This window comes from Piliocolobus tephrosceles, chromosome 21 (assembly GCF_002776525.5).
Source record: "Piliocolobus tephrosceles isolate RC106 chromosome 21, ASM277652v3, whole genome shotgun sequence".
Taxonomy (NCBI): Eukaryota; Metazoa; Chordata; class Mammalia; order Primates; family Cercopithecidae; genus Piliocolobus; species Piliocolobus tephrosceles.
This window is the reverse complement of record NC_045454.1, coordinates 32,383,879-32,410,499: the sequence shown is the minus strand read 5'-3', so window position 1 is coordinate 32,410,499 and position 26,621 is coordinate 32,383,879. Positions and strand designations below refer to the sequence as shown.

The 26,621-nt window shown below is 37.9% G+C and overlaps 1 protein-coding gene across 1 annotated transcript in view; it reads left to right on the top strand.

Annotated features, from left to right (window-relative positions):
* Positions 1 to 26,621, top strand: part of LOC111524843 (zinc finger protein 431-like) — a 127,313-nt gene that overhangs the window by 21,709 nt on the left and 78,983 nt on the right. The window contains 3 exon segments of the mRNA XM_026448183.1: positions 13,455 to 14,407; positions 14,768 to 14,813; positions 15,068 to 15,152. Coding sequence (XP_026303968.1) covers positions 13,455 to 14,407; positions 14,768 to 14,813; positions 15,068 to 15,152 — 1,084 coding nt within the window.

Genomic DNA, 26,621 nt, shown 5'->3' with positions numbered 1-26,621 from the left:
GAAGCTGTAAATTTCAGTCGTGTTAAATATATTCACATTGTTATGCAAAAGACTTGTAGAAATTTTACATCTTGTAAACTAAAACTCAGTATCCATTTAAGTAACAAGAACCCATTTTACCCTCTCCCCAGCCCTTGACAAACACCCTTCCACTTTCTGTTTAAAGTGTGACTACTTAAGATATCTCATGTACATAGTGGAATCATATAGTTTTCATCATTTTGTTATGGGCTTATTTCACATGACATAATATTTTCAAAGTTTATCTTAAAATGTGACAAGATTTCTTTGATAATATTTGATTTAATTATAATATTTGATAATCTTTGATTTCTGTGATAATATTTCATTGAATGTATATGTTACATTTTTGATGTGTTTATAAATTAAGAGACACCTGGGTTGCTTCTGCCTTTTGGCTTTTGTGAATATGGATACAATAAACATGGATGTTCAAATATATCCCAGGTCCTGTGTTGGATATTTTGGAAATATGTTCATAAGTGGGATTGCTCTATTTGATGATAATTCCATTTTTAATTATTTAAGAAGCATTTATAACATTTTAAAATAATGGCTGCATCCTTGTTTTCTACCAACAATCAACACAGGTTTTATTTTCATTGCGTCATCAACAGATGTGGTGTTTTAAAAAAATGTAGAGTAGCCATTATAATGAGTGTGAGGCAATTTTGTTTTTTCATTTTATTGATTGATTGATTGGTTGATTGATTGTGATGGAGTCTCACTGTCGTCACCCAGGCTGGAGTACAGTGGCACAGTGGCTCACTGCAACCTCTGCCTCCCGGATTTCAGCAATTCTCCTGCCTTAGCCTCCTGAGTAGCTGAGATTACAGACGTCCACCATCATGCCTGGCTAATTTTTATATTTTTAGTAGAAACGGCGTTTTCACCATGTTGGCCAGGCTGGTCTTGAACTCCTGACCTCAGGTGATCCACCTGACTTGGTCTCCCAAAGTGCTGGGATTACAGTCGTGAGGCAAGCACCTGGCCTCATTTTTATTTTTATGTGTTTCTCTGCAAATCATTAATTTTGCTTTTCTTTTCAAATTTTTTTTTTCCCCATTTGGGTATATTTTTTGATGAAAATTATTTTTTCATTTCTTTTTTTTTCTTTTTTTTGAGACGAAGTCTTACTCTGTCGCCCAGACTGGAGTGCAGTGGTGTGATCTTGGCTCACTGCAAACTCTGCCTCTTGGGTTTAAGAGATTCTCCTGCCTCAGCCTGCCTCAGCTTGCCTCAGCCTCCCGTGTAGCTGGGATTATAGGTGCCTACCACCTCGCCTGGCTGATTTTTGTATTTTTAGTAGAGAGAGGGTTTCACCATCTTGGTCAGGCCGGTCTCGAACTCCTGACCTCGTGATCCACCCACCTCGGCCTTTCAAAGTGCTGGCATTACCTGGGTGAGCTACCATGCCCGGCCTTACTTTTTCATTTCTAAATAAAGTTATTCAACTTTATTGTTCAGTTTTAAGAGTTCATATATTTTGAATATTAACTATCACTTGTGATTTCCATATATTTTCACCCATTTCCTAGAAGACATTTCAGTCTATTGAATTTTTTTTAATGTGCAGAAATTTTGAAGTATAGTGTAGTTAAGTATTTCTGTTCTTTCCTTTGTTGCATATGCATTTAATGTCGTATCTTAGGACATGATGCCAAGACCCACGTCAATTTTTTTTTTTCTGAGAGATTGGCTAGTTTTTTGTTTTTTCTTTTTATGTCTAAGCATTTTATTTGAAATACTTTTTGGCCAGACACAGTGGCTCACGCCTATAATCCCAGCACTTTGGGAGACTGAGGCGGGAGAATCACTTGAGGTCAGGAATTGGAGACCAGCCTGGCCAATATGGGGAAATCCCATCTCTACTAAAAATAGAAATATTAGCCCAGCATTCTAGTACACACCTGTAGTCCCAGCTACTCGGGAGGCTGAGGCATGAGAATTGTTTGAACCCGGAAGTTGGAAGTTGCAATGATCTGAGATCGTGCCACTGCACTCCAGCCTTGGTGACAGAATGAGACTCCTACTCAAAAAAAAAAAAAATATATATATATATATATATATATATAGGCTGGATGCGGTGGCACACGCCTGTAATCCCAGCTTGTTGGGAGGCCAAGGTGGGCGGGTTACATGAGGGTCAGGAGGTCGAGACCAGCGTGGCCAATATACAGTGAAACCCCCTCTCTACTAAAAAATACAAAACTTAGCTGGACGTGGTGGCACGTGCCTGTAGTTCCACCTACTTGGGAAGCTGAGACAGGAGAACCACTTGAATCTGGGAGGTGGAGATTTCAGTGAGCCGAGATCACGTCACTGCACTTCAGCCTGGGCAATAGAGTGAGACTCCATTGCTCAAAAAATCAATCAATCAAATCAAATAGGGCCAGGCACGGTGGCTCATATTTGTAATCCCAGCACTTTGGGAGGCCGAGGCGGGCAGATCATGAGGTCAGGAGTTCGAGACCAGTCTGACCAACATGGTAAGACCCTATGTCTACTGAAAATGCAAAAATTAGCTGGGCATGGTGGTGGGCGCCTGTAATCCTAGCTACTCAGGAGGCTGAGTCAGGAGAATCACTTGAACCTGGGAGGGGAAGGTTGCAGTGAGCCGAGATCACGCCATTGCACTCCAGCCTGGGTGACAGAGCAAGACTCGGTCTCAAAAAAAAAAACCAACAAATATTTTTTATATATGGTTCAAGGAAATGATTCAACTTTATTTTATCAGTGTTACCCAGTTTATGGCATTATTTTTTGAAAAGATTATCTCTTCTCTGTTGTGTGCTCATGGCAACTTTGTGGAAGATCATGTAATCATATACAGAAGGCTTCATTTCTGGGCTCTCTACTGTTTTTTTCATCTGTTTATCTGCTTTTGTGTCAGTACCATACTGTTTTTGTTATTTTATTTCTTTTTTTTTTTTTGAAACGGAGTCTAGCTCTGTTACCAGGCTGGAGTGCAGTGGTGTGATCTCAGCTAACTACACCTCTGCCTCAAGTGCTTATCCTGCCTCAGGCTCCTAAGTGGCTGGGATTATAGACATGCACTGCCACGCCCAGCTAATTTTTGTATTCTTAGTAGAGACGAGATTTCACCACGTTGGCCAGGATGGTCTTGATCTCCTGACCTCATGATCCACCCACCTCAGCCTCCCAAAGTGCTGGGTTTACAGGCATGAGCCACCACACCTGGCCTATTTTAGCTTTTAATATGTTTTAAAATTTGGAAGTATAATGCCGCTTTGTTCTTTTTCCTGGATGTTTGGCTGATAATAGTTCATAATCAAATTTTTAAATTTTAGACAAGATTTCTTTTTTTTTTTTTGAGACGGAGTTTCGCTCTTCTTGCCCAGGCTGGAGTGTAATGGTGCTGTCTCGGCTCACTGCAACCTCTGCCTCCCGGGTTCAAGCAATTCTCCTGCCTCAGCCTCCTGAGTAGCTGGGATTACAGGCATGTGCCACCACGCCTGGCTAATTTTGTATGTTTAGTAGAGACTGGGTTTCTCCGTGTTGGTCAGGCTGGTCTCGAACTCCCGACCTCAGGTGATCTGCCCACTTCAGCCTCCCAAAATGCTGGAATTTTAGGTGTAAGCCACCATGCCTTGCCATACATGAGATTTCTGTAATGAAACTGTACTACTGGAATTTTTAAAGAGCTTATATTGAATTTGTTTACCACTGTAGTTTGTATTGACATCTTAACAAAATTAATTTTATTGGCCATTGAACAAAAGTATGTTGGAGAGTGTCTTTTATTTTTATTTTTTTTAGAGACAGGGTTTTCCTATGTTATCCATGCTAGTTTTGAACCTCTGAGCTCAAGCAATCTTCCTGCCCAGCCTTCCTAAATGCTAGTATTGGAGGCATGAGCCACTGCACTCAACCCGTGTGTTTTATTTTTAGATATTCTTGGATTTGCCAGTTTTACTTTTGCTTTAGATTTCTAGTTTTATTCAGGTTTGGTCAGAAAACACACAGTGTATGATTTTGGTCTTCTTATTTATTGTTGTTTTGAGACAGGATCATATTTGTCACCCATGCTAGAGTACACTGACATAAATTTGACTCACTGCAACCTCAGCCTCCTTGTCTGAAGTGATCTTTCCACCTCAGCCTCCTGTATAGCTGAGACTACAGACTTGCACTACCATGCCTCACTAATTTTTTGATTATTTGTAGTAACGGGTCTCACTAGACAGGGTCTCACTATGTTACTCAGGCTGGTGTCAATCTTCTGATCCCAAGTGATCCACCTTCATCTTCCAAATTGTTGGGATTGTAGGTACCAGCCACACATCCAGCTGGTATTTAATAAGACTTGTTATGTGTCCTAACAGAATACATCAGGTGCAAATAAGAACATTGTGTTGCTTCTTGCTTTTAACTGAAAAGTTTTATACCTATCTGTTAAGCCTAGTTGGTCTATGGTATGGTTTGGATGTCTATGTCCTGCAAACCTCATTCTGCAATGTAATCCTCAATGTTAGATGTGAAACCTGGTGGGAGGTGTTTGGGTCATGGGGACAAATTCTTCATGAATGCCTTCATACCATCCTGGTCATGAGAAAGCTTTCACTCCATTAATTCAAATGAGAGCTGGTTCATTTAAAGAAACTGACTCCTTCACCTCACGCTTGCCATCTCTTGCCATGTGATATGTTCAGTTACCCTTTGTCTTCCACCATGATTGTAAGTTTCCTGGGACCCTCACTGGAAGCAGATGCTGTTACACCCTTTTTGTACGGTCTGCTGAGCTATGAGCTAAATAAACCTTCTTTCTTTATAAGTTATACACTCAGGTATTCCTCTTTATGCAAAATAGCTAACAATAGTCTATAATGTCTGTTTTCTGTTTTCTTATTGATCTTTTATCTGAATTTTCTGTTTATTATTGCAAATGACGTCTTGATCGCTACAATTGTGTTGCTATGTATTTCTTGCTTCACCTTTGCCAAAATTTGCTTTATATATTTTGGAACCCTCATGTTAAATATACATACACATATACATATAAATAGATATGATAGTTATAGATTCCTGGTAAATTGACCCATTTGACCATTATATAATATCGTGTTTGTCCTATGCTAGTACTTTACTTAAAACATATTGTATCCAATATAATAATTACCACCTCACCCAATTGTGGTTACTACTTGCATGGAATACAGACTTTTTCCATTCTGTTACTTTCAACCTATTTGACTCAATGCTAAATCGAGTCTCTTATAGACAGCAAATTGTATGCTTTTTAACTTAAGCTACTAAGCCATCTTATTTTTTTCTTTTTATAAATTTATTTATTTTTGAGATAAAGTCTCACTCTGTCAACCAGGCTGGTTTGCAGTGGCATGATTGTGACTCACTGCAGCCTCAACCTCCCAAACTCAGATGATCTCATTTCAGCTTCTTGAGTAGCTGAGTTGCAAATATTTGCCGTCCCAAGCCCAGATAGTTTTTTGTACCTTTTTCTGTAGAGACAGTTTTTTGCCCTGTTGTCTAGGTTGATCTCAAACTCCTGAGTTAAAGTGATCAGATTCCTCAGCCTCCAAAAGTTCTGAGATTATATTTTTTAAATAAGTAGTTTAATTAATTTATATTTAAAATGACTGCTTAAAGATATAAAGTTACTATTACCAGTTTCATTTTTTAAAATTTAATGGGCCGGGCGAGGTGGCTCACGCCTGTAATTCCAGCACTTTGGGAGGCCGAGATGGGCAGATCACAAGGTCAGGAGATCGAGACCATCCTGGCTAACACAGTGAAACCCCGTCTCCACTAAAAAATACAAAAACTTAGCCAGGCGTGGTAGCGGGCGCCTGTAGTCCTAGCTACTTGGGAGGCTGAGGCAGGAGAATGACATGAACCCAGGAGGCAGAGCTTGCAGTGAGCCGAGATCGCGCCACTGCACTCCAGTCTGGGTGACAGAGCGAGACTCTGTCTCAAAAAAAATAAAATAAAATAAAATTTAATGTAATTTTATTTCAGGATACATGTGCCGGATGTGCAGGTTTGTTACATAAGTAAATGTGTGCCATGTTGGTTTGCTGCACCTATTAACCCCTCACCTCAGTGATAAGCCCTGCCTACATTAGCTATTTATCCTGATGCTCTCCCATCCCTGCAACAGACCCCAGTGTGTGTTGTTTCCCTCCATGTGTCCATGTATTATTATTGTTCAGCTTCCACTTATAAGTGAGAACATGTGGTGTTTGGTTTTCTGTTCATGTGTCAGTTTGCTGAAAATAATGGCTTCCATCTCTGTCTTTGCAAAGTACATGATCTTGTTCCTTTTTATGACTGCATAGTAGTCTATAGAAATCTTGTTCCTTTTTATGCATATGTACCACATCTTCTTTATCCAGTCTGTTACAGATGGGCATTTGGGTTGATGCCATGTCTTTGCTATTGTGAATTGTGCTGCAATGAAGTTACACATCCATGTATCTTTATAATAGAATGATTTATATTCCTTTGGTATATACTCAGTATAATGGAATTGTTGGATCCAATAGTATATCGGGTTCTGGATCTTTGAGGAATTGCCATACTGGCTTTCACAATGGCTGAACTAATTTACATTCCCACCGAAAGTGTAAAAGCATTTCTATTTTTCCATCGCCTCACCAACATCTGTTGTTTCTTGACTTTTTAGTAATCACCATTCTGACTGGCGTGAAATGGTATCTCACTGTAGTTTTGATTTGCATTTCTTTAATGATCACTGATGTTGAGCTTTTTTTCATGTTTCTTGGCCACATAAATGTCTTCGTTTGAGAAGTGTTTCTTGTTCTTTGCTCACTTTTTAATGAGGTTCTTTGTTTTATTCTTGTAAATTTTTTTAAGTTCTTTGTAGACTCTGGATATTAACTTTTGTCAGATGGAGAGATTGCAAAAATGTTCTCCCATTCTGTAGACTGTTCACTTTGATGATAATTTCTTTTGCTGTGCAGAAACTCTTTAATTGATACCATTTGTCAATGTTTGCTTTTGTTGCAATTGCTTTTGACACTTTCATCATGAAATCTTTGCCCATGCCTATGTCCTGAATGATATTACCTAAATTTTATTTTAGGGTTCTTGTAGTTGGGTTTCAAATTTAAGTCTTCAATTCATCTTGAGTTAATTTTTGTATAAGTGTAAGAAAGGGGGTCCAGTTTCAGTTTTCTGCCTATGGCTGGCTAGTTCTCCCAGCACTATTTATTAAAAGGGAATCCTTTTCTCATTGCTTGTTTTTGTCAGGTTTTTCAAAGATTAGATGTTTGTAGATATGCAGTCTTATTTCTGAGTTCTCTACTCTGTTCCATTGGTCTACGTGTCTGTTTTTATTGTTAGTTTGTTTTTTGAGACAGAGTCTCGCTCTGCCACCCAGGCTGGCATGCAGTGGTGTGATCTCGGCTCACTGCAAGCTCCTCCTCCCGGGTTCATGCCATTCTCCTGCCTCAGCCTCCCGAGTAGCTGGGACTACAGGCACCCGCCACCATGCCTGGCTAATTTTTTGTATTTTCTTTAGTAGAGACGGGTTTCACCATGTTAGCCAGGATGGTCTTCATCTCCTGACATTGTGATCCACCCACCTTGGCCTCCCAAAGTGCTGGGATTACAGGCGTGAGCCACCGCACCCGGCCTATGTGTCTGTTTTTATACCAGTACCAGGCAACTTTGGTTACTATAGCCTTGTAGAGTAGTTTGAAGTTGGATATCATGATGCCTCCAGCTTTGTTCTTTTTGCTTAGGATTCTCTTGACTATAAGGGGTCTTTTGGGGTTTCATATGAATTTTAAAATAGTTTTTTTTCTAATTCTGTGAAGAATGTCAGTGATAGTTTAGTCAGAATAGCATGGAATCTATAAATTACTTCGAGCAGTATGGTCATTTTTACAATATTGATTCTTTCTGTCTTTTTCATTTGTTTGTGTCCTCTGTGGTTTTCTTGTGCAGTGCTTTGTAGTTCTCCTTGAAGAGGTGTATCACTTCCCTTGTTAGCTGTATTCCTTGGTACTTTATTCTCTTCGTAGCAATTGTGAATGGGAGTTTATTCATGATTTGGCTGTCTGCTTTTGTTGGTGTATTGAAATGCTTGTGATTTTTGCACATTGATTTTGTATCCTGAGGCTTTGCTGAAGTTGCTTATTAGGTGAAGAAGATTTTGGGAAGAGAGAATGGGGCTTTCTAGATCCAGGATCATGTCATCTGCAAACATGTCATCTGCAAGCTTCTGCAGACAGAAAGTTTGACTTCCTGTTTGAATACCGCTTATTTATTTCTCTTTCCTGATTTCCCTGGCCAGAACTTCCAATACTATGTTAAATAGGAGTGGTGAGAGGGCATCCTTGTCTAGTGCTAGTTTTCAAGGGGAATGCTTCCAGTTTTTGCTCTTTTAGTATGATATTGGCTGTGGGTTTGTCATAGATAGTTCGTATTATTTTGAGGTATGTTCCATGAATACCTAGTTTATTGAGAGTTTTTAACATGAAGGGATGTTGAATTTGATCGAAGGCCTTTTCTGCGTCTATTGAGATAATCATGTGGTTTTTGTCTTTAAATCTGTTTATGTGGTGAATTATGTTTATCGATTTTTGTATGTTGAACCAGCCTTGCATCCCGGGAATAAAGCTGACTTGATTGTGGTGGATAAGCTTTTTGATGTGTTGCTGGATTCAGTTTGCAAGTATTTTATTGAGAATTTTTGTACTGATGTTTATCAGGGATATTGGCTTGAAGGCTTTTTTGTTTGTTTTATTCTGTTTTTTTGTTATATATCTGCCAGGTCTTGATACCAGGATGATGCTGGTCTCATAGAATGAGTTAAGGAGAGGCCCCTCCTTTTCTGTCATTTGGAATAGTTTCAGAAGAAATGGTACCAGATCCTCTTTGTACCTCTGGTAGAATTCAGCTATAAATTTATCTGGTCCTGGACTTTTTATGGTTGGTAGGCTATTGACTATTTGTTACCACATCTATTTCAGAACTTGTTATTGGTCTATTCAGGGATTCAATTTCTTCCTGTTCAGACTTGAAAGGATGGATGTGTCCAGGAATTTATCCATTTCTTCTAGGTTTTCCAGTTTTTGTGCATAGAGGTGTTTATAGTATTTTCCGAAGGTTGTTTTTATTTCTATGGGGTCAGTGGTGATATCCCCTTTATCATTTTTTATTGTCTATTTCATTCATCTCTATTTTCTTTATTAGTCTAGCTAGCATCTATTTTATTAATTTTGTCAAAAAAAATCTCCTGGATTCATTGATTTTTTTTTTTGTTTGAAGGGTTTTTTGTGTCTCTATGTCCTTCATTTCCAGTCTGAATCTGGTTATTTCTTGTCTTCTGCTAGCTTTAAGGTTTGTTTGCTCTTGGTTTTCTCGTTCTTTTAGTTGTGATGTTAGGGTGTCCATTTGAGGTCTTTATATGGCTTTTTCATTTGGGTATTTAGTGCTATAAATTTCCCCATCAACACTGCTTTAGCTGTGTGCCAGAGATTCTGGTACATTGTCTCTTCATTCTCATTGGTTTCAAATAATTTTTTGATTTCTGATTTTTTTTTTTTTTTTTTTTTTTTGAGACAGAGTTCTTCTCTTGTCACCCAGGCTGTAGTGCAGTGACGTGATCTCGGCTCACTGCAACCTCCGCCACCCAGGTTCAAGTGAGTCTCCTGCCTCAGTCTCCTGAGTAGCTGGGATTACAGGCACCCACCACCACGCCTGGCTAATATTTTGTATTTTTAGCAGAGATGGTATGTTTCACCATGTTTGCCAGGCTGTTCTCGAATCCTGACCTCTAGTGATCCACCCACCTTGGCCTCTAACTGAGACCATCCTGGCCAACATGATGAAACCCCATCTCTACTAAAAATACAAAAAATTAGCCGGGTGTGGTGATGCGTGCCTGTAGTTTCTGCTACTGGGGTGGCTGAGGCAGGAGAATCACTTGAAGCCGGGAGGCAGAGATTGCAGCAAGCCAAGATTGCACTACCGCACTCCAGCCTGGTGACAGAGCGAGACTCCGTTTTAAAAAAAAAAGTGCTGGGATTACAGGTATGAGCCATCACATGCCTGGTGAGTTTCTTACTCTTTAGTTTTAATTTGATTTCATTGCAGTCTGAGAGAATGTTATGATATCAGTTCTTTTGCATTTGCTGAGAAGTGTTTCACTTCCACTTATGTTACCAATTTTTTTCTTTTCTTTCTTTTTTTTTTTTCTTGAGAGTCTCGTTCTGTTGCCCAGGCTGGAGTGCGATAGCACGATCTCAGCTCACTGCAACCTCCACCTCCCGGGTTCAAGCCATTCTCCTGTCTCAGCCTCTTGAGTAGCTGGGATTACAGGCGCATGCTGCCGCGCCTGGCTAATTTTTTGTATTTTTAGTAGAGATGGGGTTTCACCATGTTCAGGCTGGACTTGAACTCCTGAGCTCAGGCAATCCACTCACCTTGGCCTCCCAAAGTGCTAGGATTACGAGGTGAGCCACTGTGCCCAGCCATGTGATCAATTTTAGAGTAAGTGCCATGTGGAACTTAGAAGAATGTGCATTGTGTCATTTGTGGCTGAGTTCAAGGCTTGTTACTTTTCTGTCTCAATGATCTGTCTAATATTAACAGAGGGGCATTAAAGTCTCTCACTATTATTACGTGGAAGTCTAAGTCTCTTTATAGTTCTCTAAGAATGTGTTTTATGAATCTGGGTGCTCCTTGAATTGATCTTTTTACCATTATGTAATGCACTTTGTCTTTTTTGACCTTTGTTGGTTTAAAGTTTGTTTTGTCAGAAACTATGATTGCAGGCCGGGCATGGTGGCTCACGCCTGTAATCCCAGCACTTTGGGAGGCCAAGGCAGGCAGATTGTGAGGTCAGGAGATCGAGACCATCCTGGCTAACACAGTGAAACCCTGTCTCTACTAAAAATACAAAAAATTACCTGAGAGTGGTGACGGGCACCTCTAGTCCCAGGTACTCAGGAGGCTGAGGCAGGAGATGGTATGAACCCAGGAGGCAGAACTTGCAGTGAGCTGAGATCGCACCACTGCACTCCAACCTGGGCAACAGAGTGAGGCACCACCTCAAAAATAAAAAAGGATCTATGATTGCAACCCCTGCTTTTTTTCCTGCTTTTATGTGCTTTGTCAATTTTCCTCCATTCCTTTACTTTGAGCCTACACTTGTCTTTTTATGTGAAATGGGTCTCTTGATTACAGCACACAAATGGGTCATGACTCTATCCAGCTTGCCCTTCTGTGTCTTTCAATTGAGGCATTCAACCTATTAGATTTAAAGCTAATCTTGTTATGTGTGATTTTGATTCTATCCAAGTGGTGCTAGCTGCTTATTTTGCAGAGTCATTGATGTAGTTGTTTTATAGCATCGTTCATCTTTGTACTTCACTGTGTTTTTGCAGTGGCTGGTAATGGTTTTTCTCTTCCCATATTTATTGCTTCTTTCATAGCTCTATCTAGTAAGGCAGGCCTGGTGGTCATGTATTCCTTCAGCATTTGCTTCTCTGAAAAGAATTTTATTTTTCTCCGCTTTTGAAGACTTAGTAATGTTATTTTATTGTTTTATTTGATTCTTGTATCTTTGTTCCTCATTTTTTCTTTGTGTCTTTTTTATACTTATCTTGATATGCTTTTACTTCTTTCTTATTTTGTTTTATGTATCTATGCAGATATATTCTTGATGGTATATTGGGAATTACATAAAACCTCTAAAAGCTACAACAGTGTATTTTAATCTGGTAAAAAATGAACTTCAGCTGGATTCATAAATTTTTTCTCATTATATCTGCCCTCAAATTTGTCATTTATGTTGCTAATCATATATTTTGTTGTATATTCATTAACAAATGTTTATAATTATTTCTATTCTTTTACCTTTCAAATTTTAGGGAATAAATAAAAATGTTTTTGTGCCATATTATTATAATGCTAAGAAATTCCATTTTTGTGTATGTGCATTTTCCCCCAGAAAATAATGTATTTTATATGATATAATTATTTGTACAATTATTTTGTTTAATCATATTATTTTCAGTAGAAGCAACTGCTTTCAGCATCTTTTATGTTTAGGGCATATGAAGTGCCAATGTATTTTTTCAGAATTTGGTTGTTTTTGAAGGTTTTCTTCTTTTTATTTGGCAGGACTGTTATTATTCTGACTTGATAGCTATTTTTTTTTTTTAGGACTTTGACTTTATCACACAGTTTCCTTCTGGCCTGCAAAGGTTTTGTTGACAGTTCACTGTCAACTATGCTGTCACTGTCACTGTCAACTATAAGACTATGCTTGTAAATGACACAGCATTTTTATCTTGCAGCTCCATTCTCTTCTTGTCTGTGGCTTTTGAAATTGTGCTTGTATATGTGTTTGTTATAAATATCTTTGTGTGTATCCTAATTGTTTGTTGAGCTTCTTCATTTTGACATTTTTTCTTTCAGAATTTTTGAGTTATATTTTCTTTTGATATATTTTACCTTTTACATTTTTTTTGGATATTTTGAATATTTTTTTGTATCAGTTTTTTCTGATTTTCTATAGTTCTCTGTATTCCTAATTTACTCATTGAGTATTCAATTTATTTTTAATTTCTAAAATTAATATATACTTTTTTTTTGTTTCTTTCTGACAATTTGATATTGTTGATAGAACCATTTTGCCCTATTTTGTATTCATTGTAATCTTTGATTAAAATTTGGGCATCAAAGCTACCTGACACAATTTTTATCATGTAGCTTTCTCCTGGCATAGTCTGAAAACAGTTATCTCGGTTAGAGATCCTGGGAGATTCTCAAACATGTTCTTAGAATGTATCTTGTCTAAAATTTTGTGTTTACATTTTAGTTAAAGCAGTTTATTTCTGCTTCATCTTCATCAGTAACCATTTGCTATATCTGTTTTCTGTCTGTGGTACTGCAGTCTTTCTGCTGCTGTAACATTTACTGTTGGTCTCAGCAGACCCAAACTGTAATTCCAAAATATACCACCATTTTTTTCAGCACTTTATGTTATGAGAGACCAGTTTCTGGAAAGGCCCCAAGGAGCAAGTAGTGTAGATGTATGTGCCATTATTGTATTTGTTTATTAAAAAATAAACCAAAAGTTAGCAATTTATGTGGAAAGGCACTATGTTATATTGGGGTGTAGGAAGAACTGTGTTGGGTAAATGTAACAGACTTTTCTTTTTCTTCTGTGTCTTTGCATTCCTGTGTACTCACCTGTGTACTCACCTGGGGAAATTTACACAGTTATTTATAAGTTTTCCTCATGCATTTTGGTCAGTATGTTTTTATTATATATATATGTCTATGAAGGATTTAGGGCCTGTGGTATTTTATTATGGCATCTTGCTTATGTAGTTTGTATAATATAGGTTAGATTTGTAAAGTATGTTTATCAGAGTCTAGTAAGTTGAATAATTTGTTGTTTTTGTTTATTTCAGCTATGTGTTCTTATTTTACCAAAGACCTTTGGCCAGAGCAAGACATAAAAGATTCTTTTCAACAAGTGATACTGAAAAGGTACAGAAAATGTGAACATGAGAATTTACAGTTAAGAAAAGGCTCCGCAAGTGTGGATGAGTGTAAGGTGCACAAAGAAGGTTATAATGAACTAAACCAGTGTTTGACAATTACTCAGAGCAAAATATTTCAATGTGATAAATATGTGAAAGTCTTTCATGAAAATTTAAATTCAAATAGACATAAGACAAGACATACTGGAAAGAAACCTTTCAAATGTAAAAAATGTGACAAATCATTTTGCATGCTTTTACACCTAAGTCAACATAAAAGAATTCATATTAGAGAGAATTCTTACCAATGCGAAGAATGTGACAAAGTCTTTACGCGGTTCTCAACCCTTACTAGACACAAGAGAATTCATACTGGAGAGAAACCCTACAAATGTGAAGAATGTGGCAAAGCTTTTAAGCACTCTTCAACCCTTACTACACATAAGATGATTCATACTGGAGAGAAACCCTACAGATGTGAAGAATGTGGCAAAGCCTTCTGCCATTCCTCACACCTTACTACACATAAGATAATTCATACTGGAGAGAAACCCTACAAATGTGAAGAATGTGGTAAAGCTTTTAACCAATCCTCAAACCTTAGTAAACATAAGATAATTCATACTGGAGAGAAACTCCACAAATGTGAAGAATGTGGCAAAGCTTTTAACCGATCCTCAAACCTTACTACACATAAGAGAATTCACACTGGAGAGAAACCCTACAAATGTGAAGAATGTGGCAAAGCTTTTAGCCGATCCTCAAACCTTACTAAACATAACATAATTCATATTGGAAATAAATCTTACAAACGTGGAGAATGTGGTAAAACCTTTAACCAGTCCTCAACTCTTACTAAACATAAGAAAATTCAGCAGGACGTGGTGGCTCACGCCTGTAATCCCAGCACATTGAGAAGACGAGGCGAGCAGATTGCAAGGTCAGGAGTTCAAGACCAGCCTGGCCCATGGTGAAACCCTGTCTCTACTAAAAATACAAAAATTTGCTGGGTGTGGTGGCAGGCACCTGTAATCCCAGGAGGCAGAAGCAGGAGAATCATTTGAAGCTAGGAGACACAGGTTGCAGTGAGCTGAGATCGTGCCATTCTACTCCAGCCTGGGCCACAAGGCAAGACTCTGTCTCAAAAAAAAAAAAAAAAAGGAAAATTCATCCTGGAAAGAAACCTCATAACTGTGAAGAATATGGCAATGCTTTCAACCAGTCCTTGAATCTTATTAAAGAAAATAATTCATACTGGAGAGAAACTCTACAAATGTGAAGAATGTGGCAAAGCCTTTAACCAGTCCTCAAACTCTTACTAAGCATTAAAAAAATTCATACTGTACAGAAACCCTATGAGGGTGAAAAACATGGCAAAGCCTTTAACAAGCTTTCAGTTCTTAACAAACATAAGATAATTTATACTGGAAAGAAATTCTACAAACAAGAAAGATGTGGCAGTGCTTTTGACAACACCTCAAACTTTTCTAACCATAAAAGAAATTATGCTGGTGAGAAATCTTAGAAATCTGAAGAATGAGACAAAGCCTTTAAATGGTTGTCACATTTGATTGTAGGTAAGATAATTCATATTAGAGAAAACACCTACATGTGTGAACAATGTGGCAAAACTTAACCAATGCTCACACCTTATTGCACAGGAAAGCATTTATACTTGAGATGAATTATACAGACATAAAGACTGAAAAAGCCATTAATATATGTTCATGTCTTAACACCAGAGGGTTCATACTTAATAAAATCATTATATGTACGATTACCGTCAAAAGATGTTTCAGAAAATACAAGCTTTTGACTAGGCACGGTGGCTCAGGCCTGTAATCCCAACACTGGTAGGCCAAGGCAGGTGGATCACGAGGTCAGGAGTTTGAGACCAGCCTATCCAAGATGCTGAAACGCCATCTCTACTAAAAATATAACAATTAGCCGGGCATGGTTGTGGTGCCTGTAATCCTAGCTACTCAAGAGGCTGAGGCAGGAGAATCACTTGAACTCGGGGAGGGAGAGGTTGCAGTGAGCTGAGATTATACCACTGCACTCTAGCCTGGGCCACAGAGCAAGACAACATCAATTAAAAAAAAAAAAAGAAAAGAAAATATAAACTTTTACAGTGAAGAGTATTTATTTTGAAGATGAACATTACAAATATAAAGAGGGTTGTAGTGCCTTTATTTGTTTCATAGATCTTATTGTAGACATTTTTTGTAGAGGAAAAACTCTGAAGCAGTTTCTCACACTTTGTTCAATATCAGGGAATTTATGTTGAAGAAAAATCGTGAAAATGTGCAGTAAATTTGGAAAAACACTTTATCAAAAACTACAGCTTGGAAAACGAGAGTCCATGACTGGGCATGGTGGCTCACGCCTGTAATCCCAGCACTTTGGGAGGTCGAGGCAGGCGGATCACGAGGTCAGGAGATCAAGATCATCCTGGCTAACATGGTGAAACCCCGTCTCTACCAAAAAATAAAAAAATTAACTGGGTGTGGTGGCAGGCACCTGTAGTTCCAGCTACTCGGGAGGCTGAGGCAGGAGAATGGTGTAAACCAGGGAGGCAGAGCTTGCGGTGAGCCGAGATCGCACCACTGCACTCCAGCCTGGGCAAAAGAGCGAGACTCTGTCTCAAAAAAAAAAAAAAAAACAGAATAAATTCATCATGTCGATTCTAAATAACATTAAACATGTTTTATTAAACATCGTGATTTTAATTTTTTTTTTTTTTTTTTTTTTTGAGACGGAGTCTCGCTCTGTCACCCAGGCTGGAGTGCTGTGGCCGGATCTCAGCTCACTGCAAGCTCTGCCTCCCGGGTTTATGCCATTCTCCTGCCTCAGCCTCCTGAGTAGCTGAGACTACAGGCGCCCGCCACCTCGCCCGGCTAGTTTTTTGTATTTTTTAGTAGAGACGGGGTTTCACCATGTTAGCCAGGATGGTCTCGATCTCCTGACCTCGTGATCCGCCCGTCTTGGCCTCCCAAAGTGCTGGGATTACAGGCTTGAGCCACCGCGCCCGGCCGCGATTTTAATTTTTAAAAGATGAGATTTTGTCACTTCTGTCAAAATATCTACCTTGGAAAAGAAAATAGGATGCAGGGAAACATCAAGTGGCAATTGTTGCTACATAGCCAGAAGGCTACATATGTTTCAGTTATTAGACAACCATTTCGATACTCTGTGGCTTTTAAAAAGATTACTGCGCCTTTATTGGGACATAAATCTTAACAATATATACAATTTGACAACTTGAAATTTATTGGTATTGTTATGAGCTGTTTAACTGACAAAGTTTTACTTTGACATTTGAATAAAACATCTAATATGCAATTTGCTTAACGCATACTTTGCATATCAACTGCTATAATATAAACTTTTATTGTAACAATGGGAATATAAGATATAAAGATATTTTTACATAGTAGAAGTGAACCAATGAATCCTTTAAGATGAAATGTGAAATCCTGGCAGGGAGGGCAAAAGAACAGAACATATTAACAGAAAACCCTAAGATGGTCTGGGAATACTTACCCCAAATCAATATTTCATCAAGCAGATCACATAGCAAAGCTAGTAATGTTATTAAGCACTGAACTAAGGTATGTAAATAGAGAGTAAAAATTTGTAATATGCACACACACAAAAACAGTTCATACTAGAATATGTTTTTGCAGATGCAGTAAAAGTAAAAAATATTTAATCCATAATTAAGTCTGTGTAAATATCAGAGAATTTGCAGTAGAAATACATAAGGCACTGTCAGATATACTAAATCAGAGAGCTGAGTATAGAAAGTTAAAGTTGGTAGAAAAATTATTTGTATATAACTTTAAGAGGATCAATTCAAAGTATACTTTTTCTTGAAAAATATTACAGATTTTTTGAAAAGTGAATAATGATGTCATTCAACTCTGAAATAGTTTCCTGCTGTTTCTTCATTCCTATTGGATTCGTGTGTGAAAGCATGGGATCAATTGTTGCTGTATCAAAGATAGAGATTCTTTTTTTGTTTTGTTCTGTTTTTTGAGATAGAGTTTTGCTCTTTCACCCAGACTGGAGTGCAGTGGTGTGATCTTGGCCCACTGCAACATTTGACTTCCAGTTTCAAGCGATTCTCCTGCCTCAGCCTCCCGAGTAGCTGAGATTACAGGTGCACACCACCACGCCCAGCTAATTTTTGTATTTTTAGTAGAGACAGGATTTCATCGTGTTGGCCAGGCTGGTCCGGAACTCCTGACCTCGTGATCCACCCACCTCGGCCTCCCGAGGTGCTGGGATTACAGGTGTGAGCCACTGCTCCTGGCAAGAGATTCTTTTTTATTAGGTGGGCATTGTTTGTGATCTTTTCTATTGAAAAGTAAAGACATTAGAATGTAAGATGTATAATGAAAATATAAGTGGAGAGGCTCTTTGGAGTTAACTTATAATATTGAGTGATGCATGAGTTTGGTGCTCAGAGTAATTCTGCATTATGAAAAAACGTTTAATTTTATTTAAAATTGAATTTAGTGTATATTATCATACTAATTGTACTTTTATATGATAAGATGCAGTACATTTTTTTAAATTTTAGATTGTGTGAAGTTAATAGTTTACCTTAACATTTTTAACATGTTAAATACTATTGTGCATTCAGTGAAGCATTGTTACACCACAAACTTTACCCTCTTCCACCTTACTCAAGGGTATAGGTAAAAGATGTAACAATATGCTATTTAGTAACATGATGGATTAACATCTCTAGTAATTTTTTTTTGCCAGTGGCTTTAAACTGCAAATAGGTTAATATTGTTTCTGTAGGTTAAATTTTTATTTTGTTTTTAATCATTTAAATTTATTTTAATTTTGGTGGGTACATGAGTATATATGCACTATATGGCATATTTTAATACAAGAATACAATATATTATAATATCAGGGTTAAGTGAGGCATCCTTCACCTGTAGCATTTCTCCTTTGTTTTACAAAGAATCCAATTCTACACTTTTTTTATTTTTTATTTTTATTTTTATTTTTATTTATTTATTTATTTTTTTGAGACGGCATCTCGCTCTGTTGTCCTGGCTGGAGTGCAGTGGTGCGATCTCAGCCCGCTGCAACCTCCGCCTCCTGGGTTCATACCATTCTCCTGCCTCAGCCTCCCAAGCAGCTGGGACTACAGGCACCCACCACCATACCTGTTTATTTTTTTGTATTTTTAGTAGAGATGGGGTTTCACTGTGTTAGCCAGGATGGTCTTGATCTCCTGACCTTGTGATCCACCCGCCTCAGCCTCCCAAAGTGCTGGGATTACAGGCGTGAGCCACCGCGGCCAGCCACTTTTTAAAAATTTTTAAATATACAATTAAATTGTTATTTACCATAGGGTTATTTTTATGGTTGTAATAAAAATTATATATGAGCAAAAATAGAATTCATTTCTAAACTCTTTTTTTTTTTTTTTTTTTTGAGGCGGAGTCTCGCTCTGTCGCCCGGATTGGAGTGCAGTGGCCGGATCTCAGCTCACTGCAAGCTCCCTCTCCCGGGTTCACGCCATTCTCCTGCCTCAGCCTCCCGAGTAGCTGGGACTATAGGCGCCCGCCACCTCGCCCGGCTATTTTTTGTATTTTTAGTAGAGACGGGGTTTCACCGTGTTAGCCAGGATGGTCTCGATCTCCTGACCTCGTGATCCACCCGTCTCGGCCTCCCAAATCTAAACTCTTAATATTTTTTCAAATTTGCTATATATTTTTCTTTGAACATGTGGCCTGTCTGCCTGCAAACACACAGACTTTTTGATTCACATAGAGTTAAATATATATTAGTCTAAAGACAAACTTTAGGCCGGACGCGGTGGCTCAAGCCTGTAATCCCAGCACTTTGGGAGGCCGAGACGGGCGGATCACGAGGTCAGGAGATCGAGACCATCCTGGCTAACACGGTGAAACCCCGTCTCTACTAAAAATACAAAAAATTAGCCGGGCAAGGTGGCCGGCGCCTGTGGTCCCAGCTACTTGGGAGGCTGAGGCAGGAGAATGGCGTGAACCCGGGAGGCGGAGCTTGCAGTGAGCTGAGATCCAGCCACTGCACTCCAGCCTGGGCGACAGAGCAAGACTCCGTCTCAAAAAAAAAAAAAAAAAAAAAAGACAAACTTTAGATGTAAGAAAATTATGGAATAAGTATGTGTGTGAGTTTGTAACTATTTTCAGAAGAAAAGAACAATATGGTAACAAAAATCATTTTAATAAGGTGACTACTATAAAACTAAAAACCTAAAAAATACCAAAAGCAAATGTATACTTTGTGCTTTGTATTGAATTTATTACTGTACAATCCATGACTTACAGTTCTGAATCTTTTCATGCAAACTCTGTATATACTTGCCTGATACTCATGCTAGACCCATACTTTGTTTCTTACATTTTTTTTGTTTGTTTGTTTTATGGTTTAGGAAGTATTCATTATATTAGCTGGTCTGTGATTGTAAGAATTTTATGGGGGCCGGGCGCGGTGGCTCAAGCCTGTAATCCCAGCACTTTGGGAGGCCGAGACGGGTGGATCACGAGGTCAGGAGATCGAGACCATCCTGGCTAATACGGTGAAACCCCGTCTCTACTAAAAAATACAAAAAACTAGCCGGGTGACAAGGCGGGCGCCTGTAGTCCCAGCTACTCGGGAGGCTGAGACAGGAGAATGGCGTGAACCCGGGAGGCGGAGCTTGCAGTGAGCTGAGATCCGGCCACAGCACTCCAGCCTAGGCGGCAGAGCAAGACTCCGTCTCAAAAAAAAAAAAAAAAAAAAAAAGAATTTTATGAAATTTAGTGCACACAAAATAATTTTTAGATGTAATTCCAAAAGTAGTGTATTAAGTCACATTTTACTTAGAGCACTTGATTTTGTTCTTTTAAGGAGAAAACAATAAGTTTTGAGTTTTCTTTAGTGATTGTTCCTTTCACTTTTTATAATTGACTTAACTATATTTATTTATTGAGTCAATTTGTTCAGGTAAGTACTAGGGACGCTTCATAAGTCATGAGGATTTTATATATATATATGTGGCAAACATATATTACAGTTCTTACTGTGTAATCAGTGTTCCATAATAATTCATAAATATCCCTGCTGGAGTTAGTTTGTAATTTCAACTCAGATGAAAAATATCAATGATGAAGAGATAAGATTGATTCTTCATATGGAATGGACATTTTTTCCAGACTATAAGACAGTTTTGCTGAATTTATGGAGAAATTCTGGCCTAGGCAGATGGATCACCTGAGGTCAGGAGTTTCAGACCAGCTGGTGAAACCTGGTCTCTAGGAAAACTACAAAAATTAGCTGAGCGTGGTAGCATCCACCTGTAGCCCAGCTACTCAGGAGGCTTAGGCAGGAGAATTGCTTGAACCCCGGAGGCGAAGGTTGTGGTGTGCCAAGATTGTACCATTGCACTACAGCCTGGGTGACAGATCAAGACTCCTCAGAAAAAAAAAAAGAAAGAAATTCTGCTTATTTTCTACTTCAGATATGTTTCTCTTATATATTTTCCAATTATATGCATCACAGCTCTTCTTCTGAATGATAGCTACAGTTTTCTCACTGTTCTCTTCACCCCGTTTGATTTCACATGATACTTTCTAGATTTGGATGAGAAAATTCTATTTTTAGTGTGCTCAAAAATGGATTTTAACTGGAGAGTTTGCTTATCAATATAACTTTCAGATTAGTTAATTAAGATAAAAGGCAGCCAGGTGTGGGAGGCCCAGGCAAGCGGATCACTTGAGGTCAGGAGTTCGAGACCAGCCTGATCAACATGGTGAAACCCCGTGTCCACTGCAAATACAAAATTAGCCGCATGTTGTGGCTTATGCCTGTAATCCCAGCTACCTGGGAGGCTGAGGCAGGAGAATCGCTTGAACCCAGGAGGTGGAGGTTGCAGTGAGCCGAAATCGCGCCATTGCACTCCAGCCTGGACAAGAACAAAACTACATCTCAAAAAGAAATGATAAAAGGCACACACTGTCCATAGGTAAGCGGATTAAATTAACATTGGTTTTCTTTATTTTTAAAAGAAAAATCTTATTAGATTCTTATACAAAGTGTGGCAAACATAAAACTTGCTTTAAAATATGGAAATTAAATTTTTAAGAGAGTTAATGGTAAGTAAATTAATGTTTTTGTTTGTTTGTTTTTGTTTTTGTTTTTGTTTTCTGAGATGGAGTCTCGCTCTGTCTCCCAGGCTGGAGTGCAGTGGTGTGATCTCGGCTCACTGCAAGCTCTGCCTCCAGGGTTCACACCATTCTCCCGCCTCAGCCTCCCAAGTAGCTGGGACTACAGGCACTTGCCACCACACCCGTCTAATTTTTTGTATTTTTAGTAGAGACAGGGTTTCACCATGTTAGCCAGGATGATCTCGATCTCCTGACCTTGTGATCCTCCCACCTCGACCTCCCAAAGTGCTGGGATTACAGGTGTGAGCCACCGTGCCCAGCCACGGATTTAATTTTCTATGATATAATTACAGCACAATTTACATTTCCATGCAGAATCTTTTAAGTGTGGTGTTAAAGGTTGCAAAATAATGAAATGACCTCTGAATTTAAAATTTAGAAAAATATATCTTTTCCATATTGATTTTACAATTTGAAGAAATTTCTCTTATTTTTATATTTATCTATTTTTATATAATATGATTATTTTATTATATATATATATGGAGAAGTTTAGTCTACAGTTTTTATTTTTAATCACCAAGCTATAGCCAACTGCTGGGTCATTTTCTCTGAAAAAACATTTGGAGATCATGACAGCTTTTGGATTAAAACATTCTCTGTTATTTTGCATGCAAACTAGTTTACTGTGTTCACAGAGTGGCCAGTCATGGGACCATAAGCAACACCTGCCCCTTTATTGTCTTTCATACCATTACCATCAGCACCAGAAACTCCAGGTGCCCCAAGCTTAAAGTAAAAATCCTGAAGTACATAAGCTTCTCCCATGCAATGTCCTGGATCCAGAACATGCTGTTAAATATCAGAGTGCCTATGGTTGTGACTGACAAATGACAATAATAGCCCCAAAATACATATTTTTGATACTGTTTAGCCAAGATTATCACAAAGACACAGATAGTATTTGACACATTCTTATTCTTCTATAACATTTTAAAAATATTTTCTCTTGACAGATAAAATGTATACTTTTTCTGTAAAACATAATATTTTGAACATGCTGTTAAATATCAGAGTTTCTATGATTATGACTAAAAAATCAAATGACAATAGTCCCCAAACTATGCATTTTTATACTATTTAGCCAATATAATCACAAAGACACAGTATTTGACACATTGTTATTCTTTTATAATGTTTTCAAAATATTTTCTTTTAACTTGACAGATAAAATGTGTACTTTTTCTGTAGAACATAGTATTTTGAAGTATATATACATTGTTATTGTTTCTGGGTAATTAATTACCTCATATAGTTAACATTTTTGTGGTGAGACCAGGTGACATTGTCTTATCAGTTTTCAAAAATCCAAATACATTATGAACTATAGTCACCATGTGGTACAATAAATCTCTTGTACCTATTTCTCCTGTTTGACTATAATTATGTATTATTTGACAGACATTTTTCTAACCCTCCATTTCTTCTAAATACCTTGGCATCTGATGGTCACCATTTTACTCTACTCTCTACATCAATGGGATTAAGTTTTTTGGAATCCATGTGTAGGTGAAATCATGAGATACTAATCTTTCTGTGCCTGGCCTATCCGAACTAATATAATGTCCTCCAGCTGAATCCATGTGATTTAAAATAATATAGTCTTTTTTCTTTTTTTTTTAGGCCAGGTGTGGTAGCTCACACCTGTAATCTCAGCACTGTGGGAAGCCAGGGCAGGTGGATTGCTTGAGTCCAGGAGTTTGAGACCAGCCTGGTCAACATGGAAAAACCCCATCTCTACTAAAAAAACAAAACAAAAGAGCTGGGCATGGTAGTGCACGCCTGTAATCCCAGCTACTCCAGAGGCTGAGGCATGAAGAATCCCTTGAGCCAGGGATGTAGAGGTTGCAGTGAACTGAGATCGTGCCACTCCACTCCAGTCTAGGTAGCAGAGTGAGATTCGGTCTCAAGAGAAAAAAAAGGAATTTTCTTATTTAAATAATAAATAGTACTCCATTGTATATATCTACCACATAGTCTTCATTTACTCATAAGATGTTGAACTGTTTATTCTATATTGTGGCTATTGTGAAAAGTGCTGCAAACAACAGAACAGCAAATGTTTCTTCATTCTGATTTTATTTGTTTTTGGATACATATCCTGTAGCGCAATTGCTTTTATGACATGGTAGTTTAAGTTTTTTGAGAAATCTCTATTTTGTTTTTCATAATCGCTGTCTTCATTTACATTTCAAACCAACAGTGTGCAACGCTTCCCTTTTCTTTACATCTTTACCAACACTTTTTCTTTTTAATAAGAGTCATTCTAACAGGGATGAATTGACATCTCCTAGTTTTGTTTTTTCTTTTTTGGCTTGCCTTTTTGTGACAATTGACATTGAGCATTTTTAAATATATCCGTTGGCCATTATGTATGTATTTTTTTTTTTGAAAAATACTTATTTCAGCTACTTATTTTTAATAGTTACTTATTTTTGTTGTGTTGTCATTTGAGTTTTTGTATATTTTTGATATTAACCCCTTGTCACACATACAATTTGCACATATTTTCTCCCTTGTTTTAGTTGTCGCATTCTGTTGATTGTATCAGATTCTGTGCAGCAGCTTTTTAGTTTGAAGTGATCTGACTGACTTGTTCTTCCTTTTCTGTCTTGGGATACTTAGGTTAAATAAAAAAACTTGCTGCCCAGACCAATGTTATGGGGCTTTCACTCTATTTTTTTGGTAGTTTAAGAGTTTTAGGCCTTACATTTAAGTGACTAATTTATTTTGAGTTTATTTTTATGTATGATATGAGATGAGGGTCTCACTTTTCTTTCTCTGCAGATGGATATAAAGTTTTCTAAACATCATTTATTGAAGATACTGTTATTTCTCTTAAAAAAAAGTCACCTGTATTTAAAATCAATTAGCTGTAAATACATGGATATATTTCTGCTCACTGGCCTATATCTCTGTTTTTATTCAAGTACCATACTATTTTGGTTACCGTAGCTTTGTAGTGTATTTCAAAGTCAGATAGGGTGATACCTTAATTTCTTTTGTCTTGATTGCTTTGGCTATTCAGGGTCCTTTTTGGTACCACATGAATTTTAGATATACTTTTTTAAAATGTCTGGCTGGTCACCGTGGCTCATGCCTGTAATCCCAGCACTTTGGGAGGCTGAGGCAGGCAGATCACAAGGTCAGGAGATCGAGACCACCCCGGCTAACACAGTGAAACCCCATCTCTACTAAAAAAATTACAAAAAATTAGCTGGGTGTGGTGGTGGGCACCTGTAGTCCCAGCTACTCGGGAGGCTGAGGCAGGAGAATGGTGTGAACCTGGGAGGCAGAGCTTGCAGTGAGCCAAGATCGCACCACTGCACTCCAGCCTGTATGACAAAGTGAGACTCCATCTCAAAAAAATAAATAAAAATTAAAATGTCTGTGAAGTATGTCACTGGTATTTTGATAGAGGTTGCATTGTATCTGTAGATCGTTTTGTGTAATAGAAATATTAATAATGCCAGTTCATGAATGAGTAATATTATTCCATTGATGTATTACTTAATTTGTATAATGTTCTTTAGAGTAAAATATAAGGTGTTTCAACTTTTTGGTTAAATTTATTTCAAACTATAGTTAGGTAGATGGAATTTTTTTGAATTTCATTTTGAGATAGTTACTAATGTATAGAAGTGCTATGACTTTTTGATGGTGCTTTTGTATTTTGAAAGTTTAATAAATTTTGTTTGTTTTTGTTTTTGTTGTTTCAGATGGAGTGTCGGTCTGTGCCTAGGCTGGAGTGCAGTGGCATGATCTTGGCTCACTGCAACCTCTGCTGCCTGAGTTCAAACAATTCTCCTGCCTCCACCTTCCAAGTAGCTGAGACTACAGGCACCTGCCACTACACCTGGCTAATTTTTGTATTTTTGTAGGGCCGTGGTTTCACTATGGTGGTCAGGCTGGTCTTGAACTCCTGACCTTGTGATCCGCCCGCCTCGACATCCCAAAGTGCTGGGATTACAGACATGAGCCACTGCGCCTGGCCTGTTTATTATTTTTAATATTTACTAATGTCTTAGGCTTTTGTATACTTCAAACTATGTATAGGGATAAAATAAAATTATACAGGAATAATTTAACTTCCTTTTCTCCAATCTGGATGCCTTTGATTTTATTCTCTAATTTCTTTCTCTTGGATATTTAGTATTATGTTTAGAAAGACTGACTAGAGTGGACATTCTTGCCTTGTTCTAGCTCTTAGAGTAAAATCTTACAACATATCCCTGTTTAGTATGGTGTTAGCATTTTTTGGTTATATGTGCCATTTATTGGTTGAAGTGCATTTGTTCTATACCTAATTTTTTCAGAGATTTATCATAAGGGAATGTTAAATTTTGTCAAACTTCTATTGTGCATCTATTTTTTCTTTTTCTTTTTTTTTTTTTTTTTTTTTTCCTTTTTGTGGAGAACGGGGTCTCGCTGTATTACCCAGGCAGGTCTCGAACTCCTGGGCTCAAGCTATCCTCCCACCTCTGCCTCCCTGAGAGCTGGGATTACAGGCGTGAGCCACCGCGCCTGGCTATTTTTTCTTTTTTGCACTCTGCATCTATTTAAATATTAGGGATGTGAAATAACTAATTCTACATACATACAAAAAATGAGAGACTTTGAACATCTCTATGCCTGCAAACTAGAAACTTTGGAGAAAATAAATAAACTCCTGGATACACACAACTTTTAAGGATTGAACCAGGAAGAAACCGAATTCTTGAATAGGGCAAAAATGTATAAAATATATAATAAAATTAGTACTAAAAAACCTACCAACCGTAAAAAGCCCTGGATTATATAAAATCACAGCCCAATTTTACCATATATACAAAGATGAGCTGGTACTAATTCTACTGAATGTATTCCAAAATATCAACAT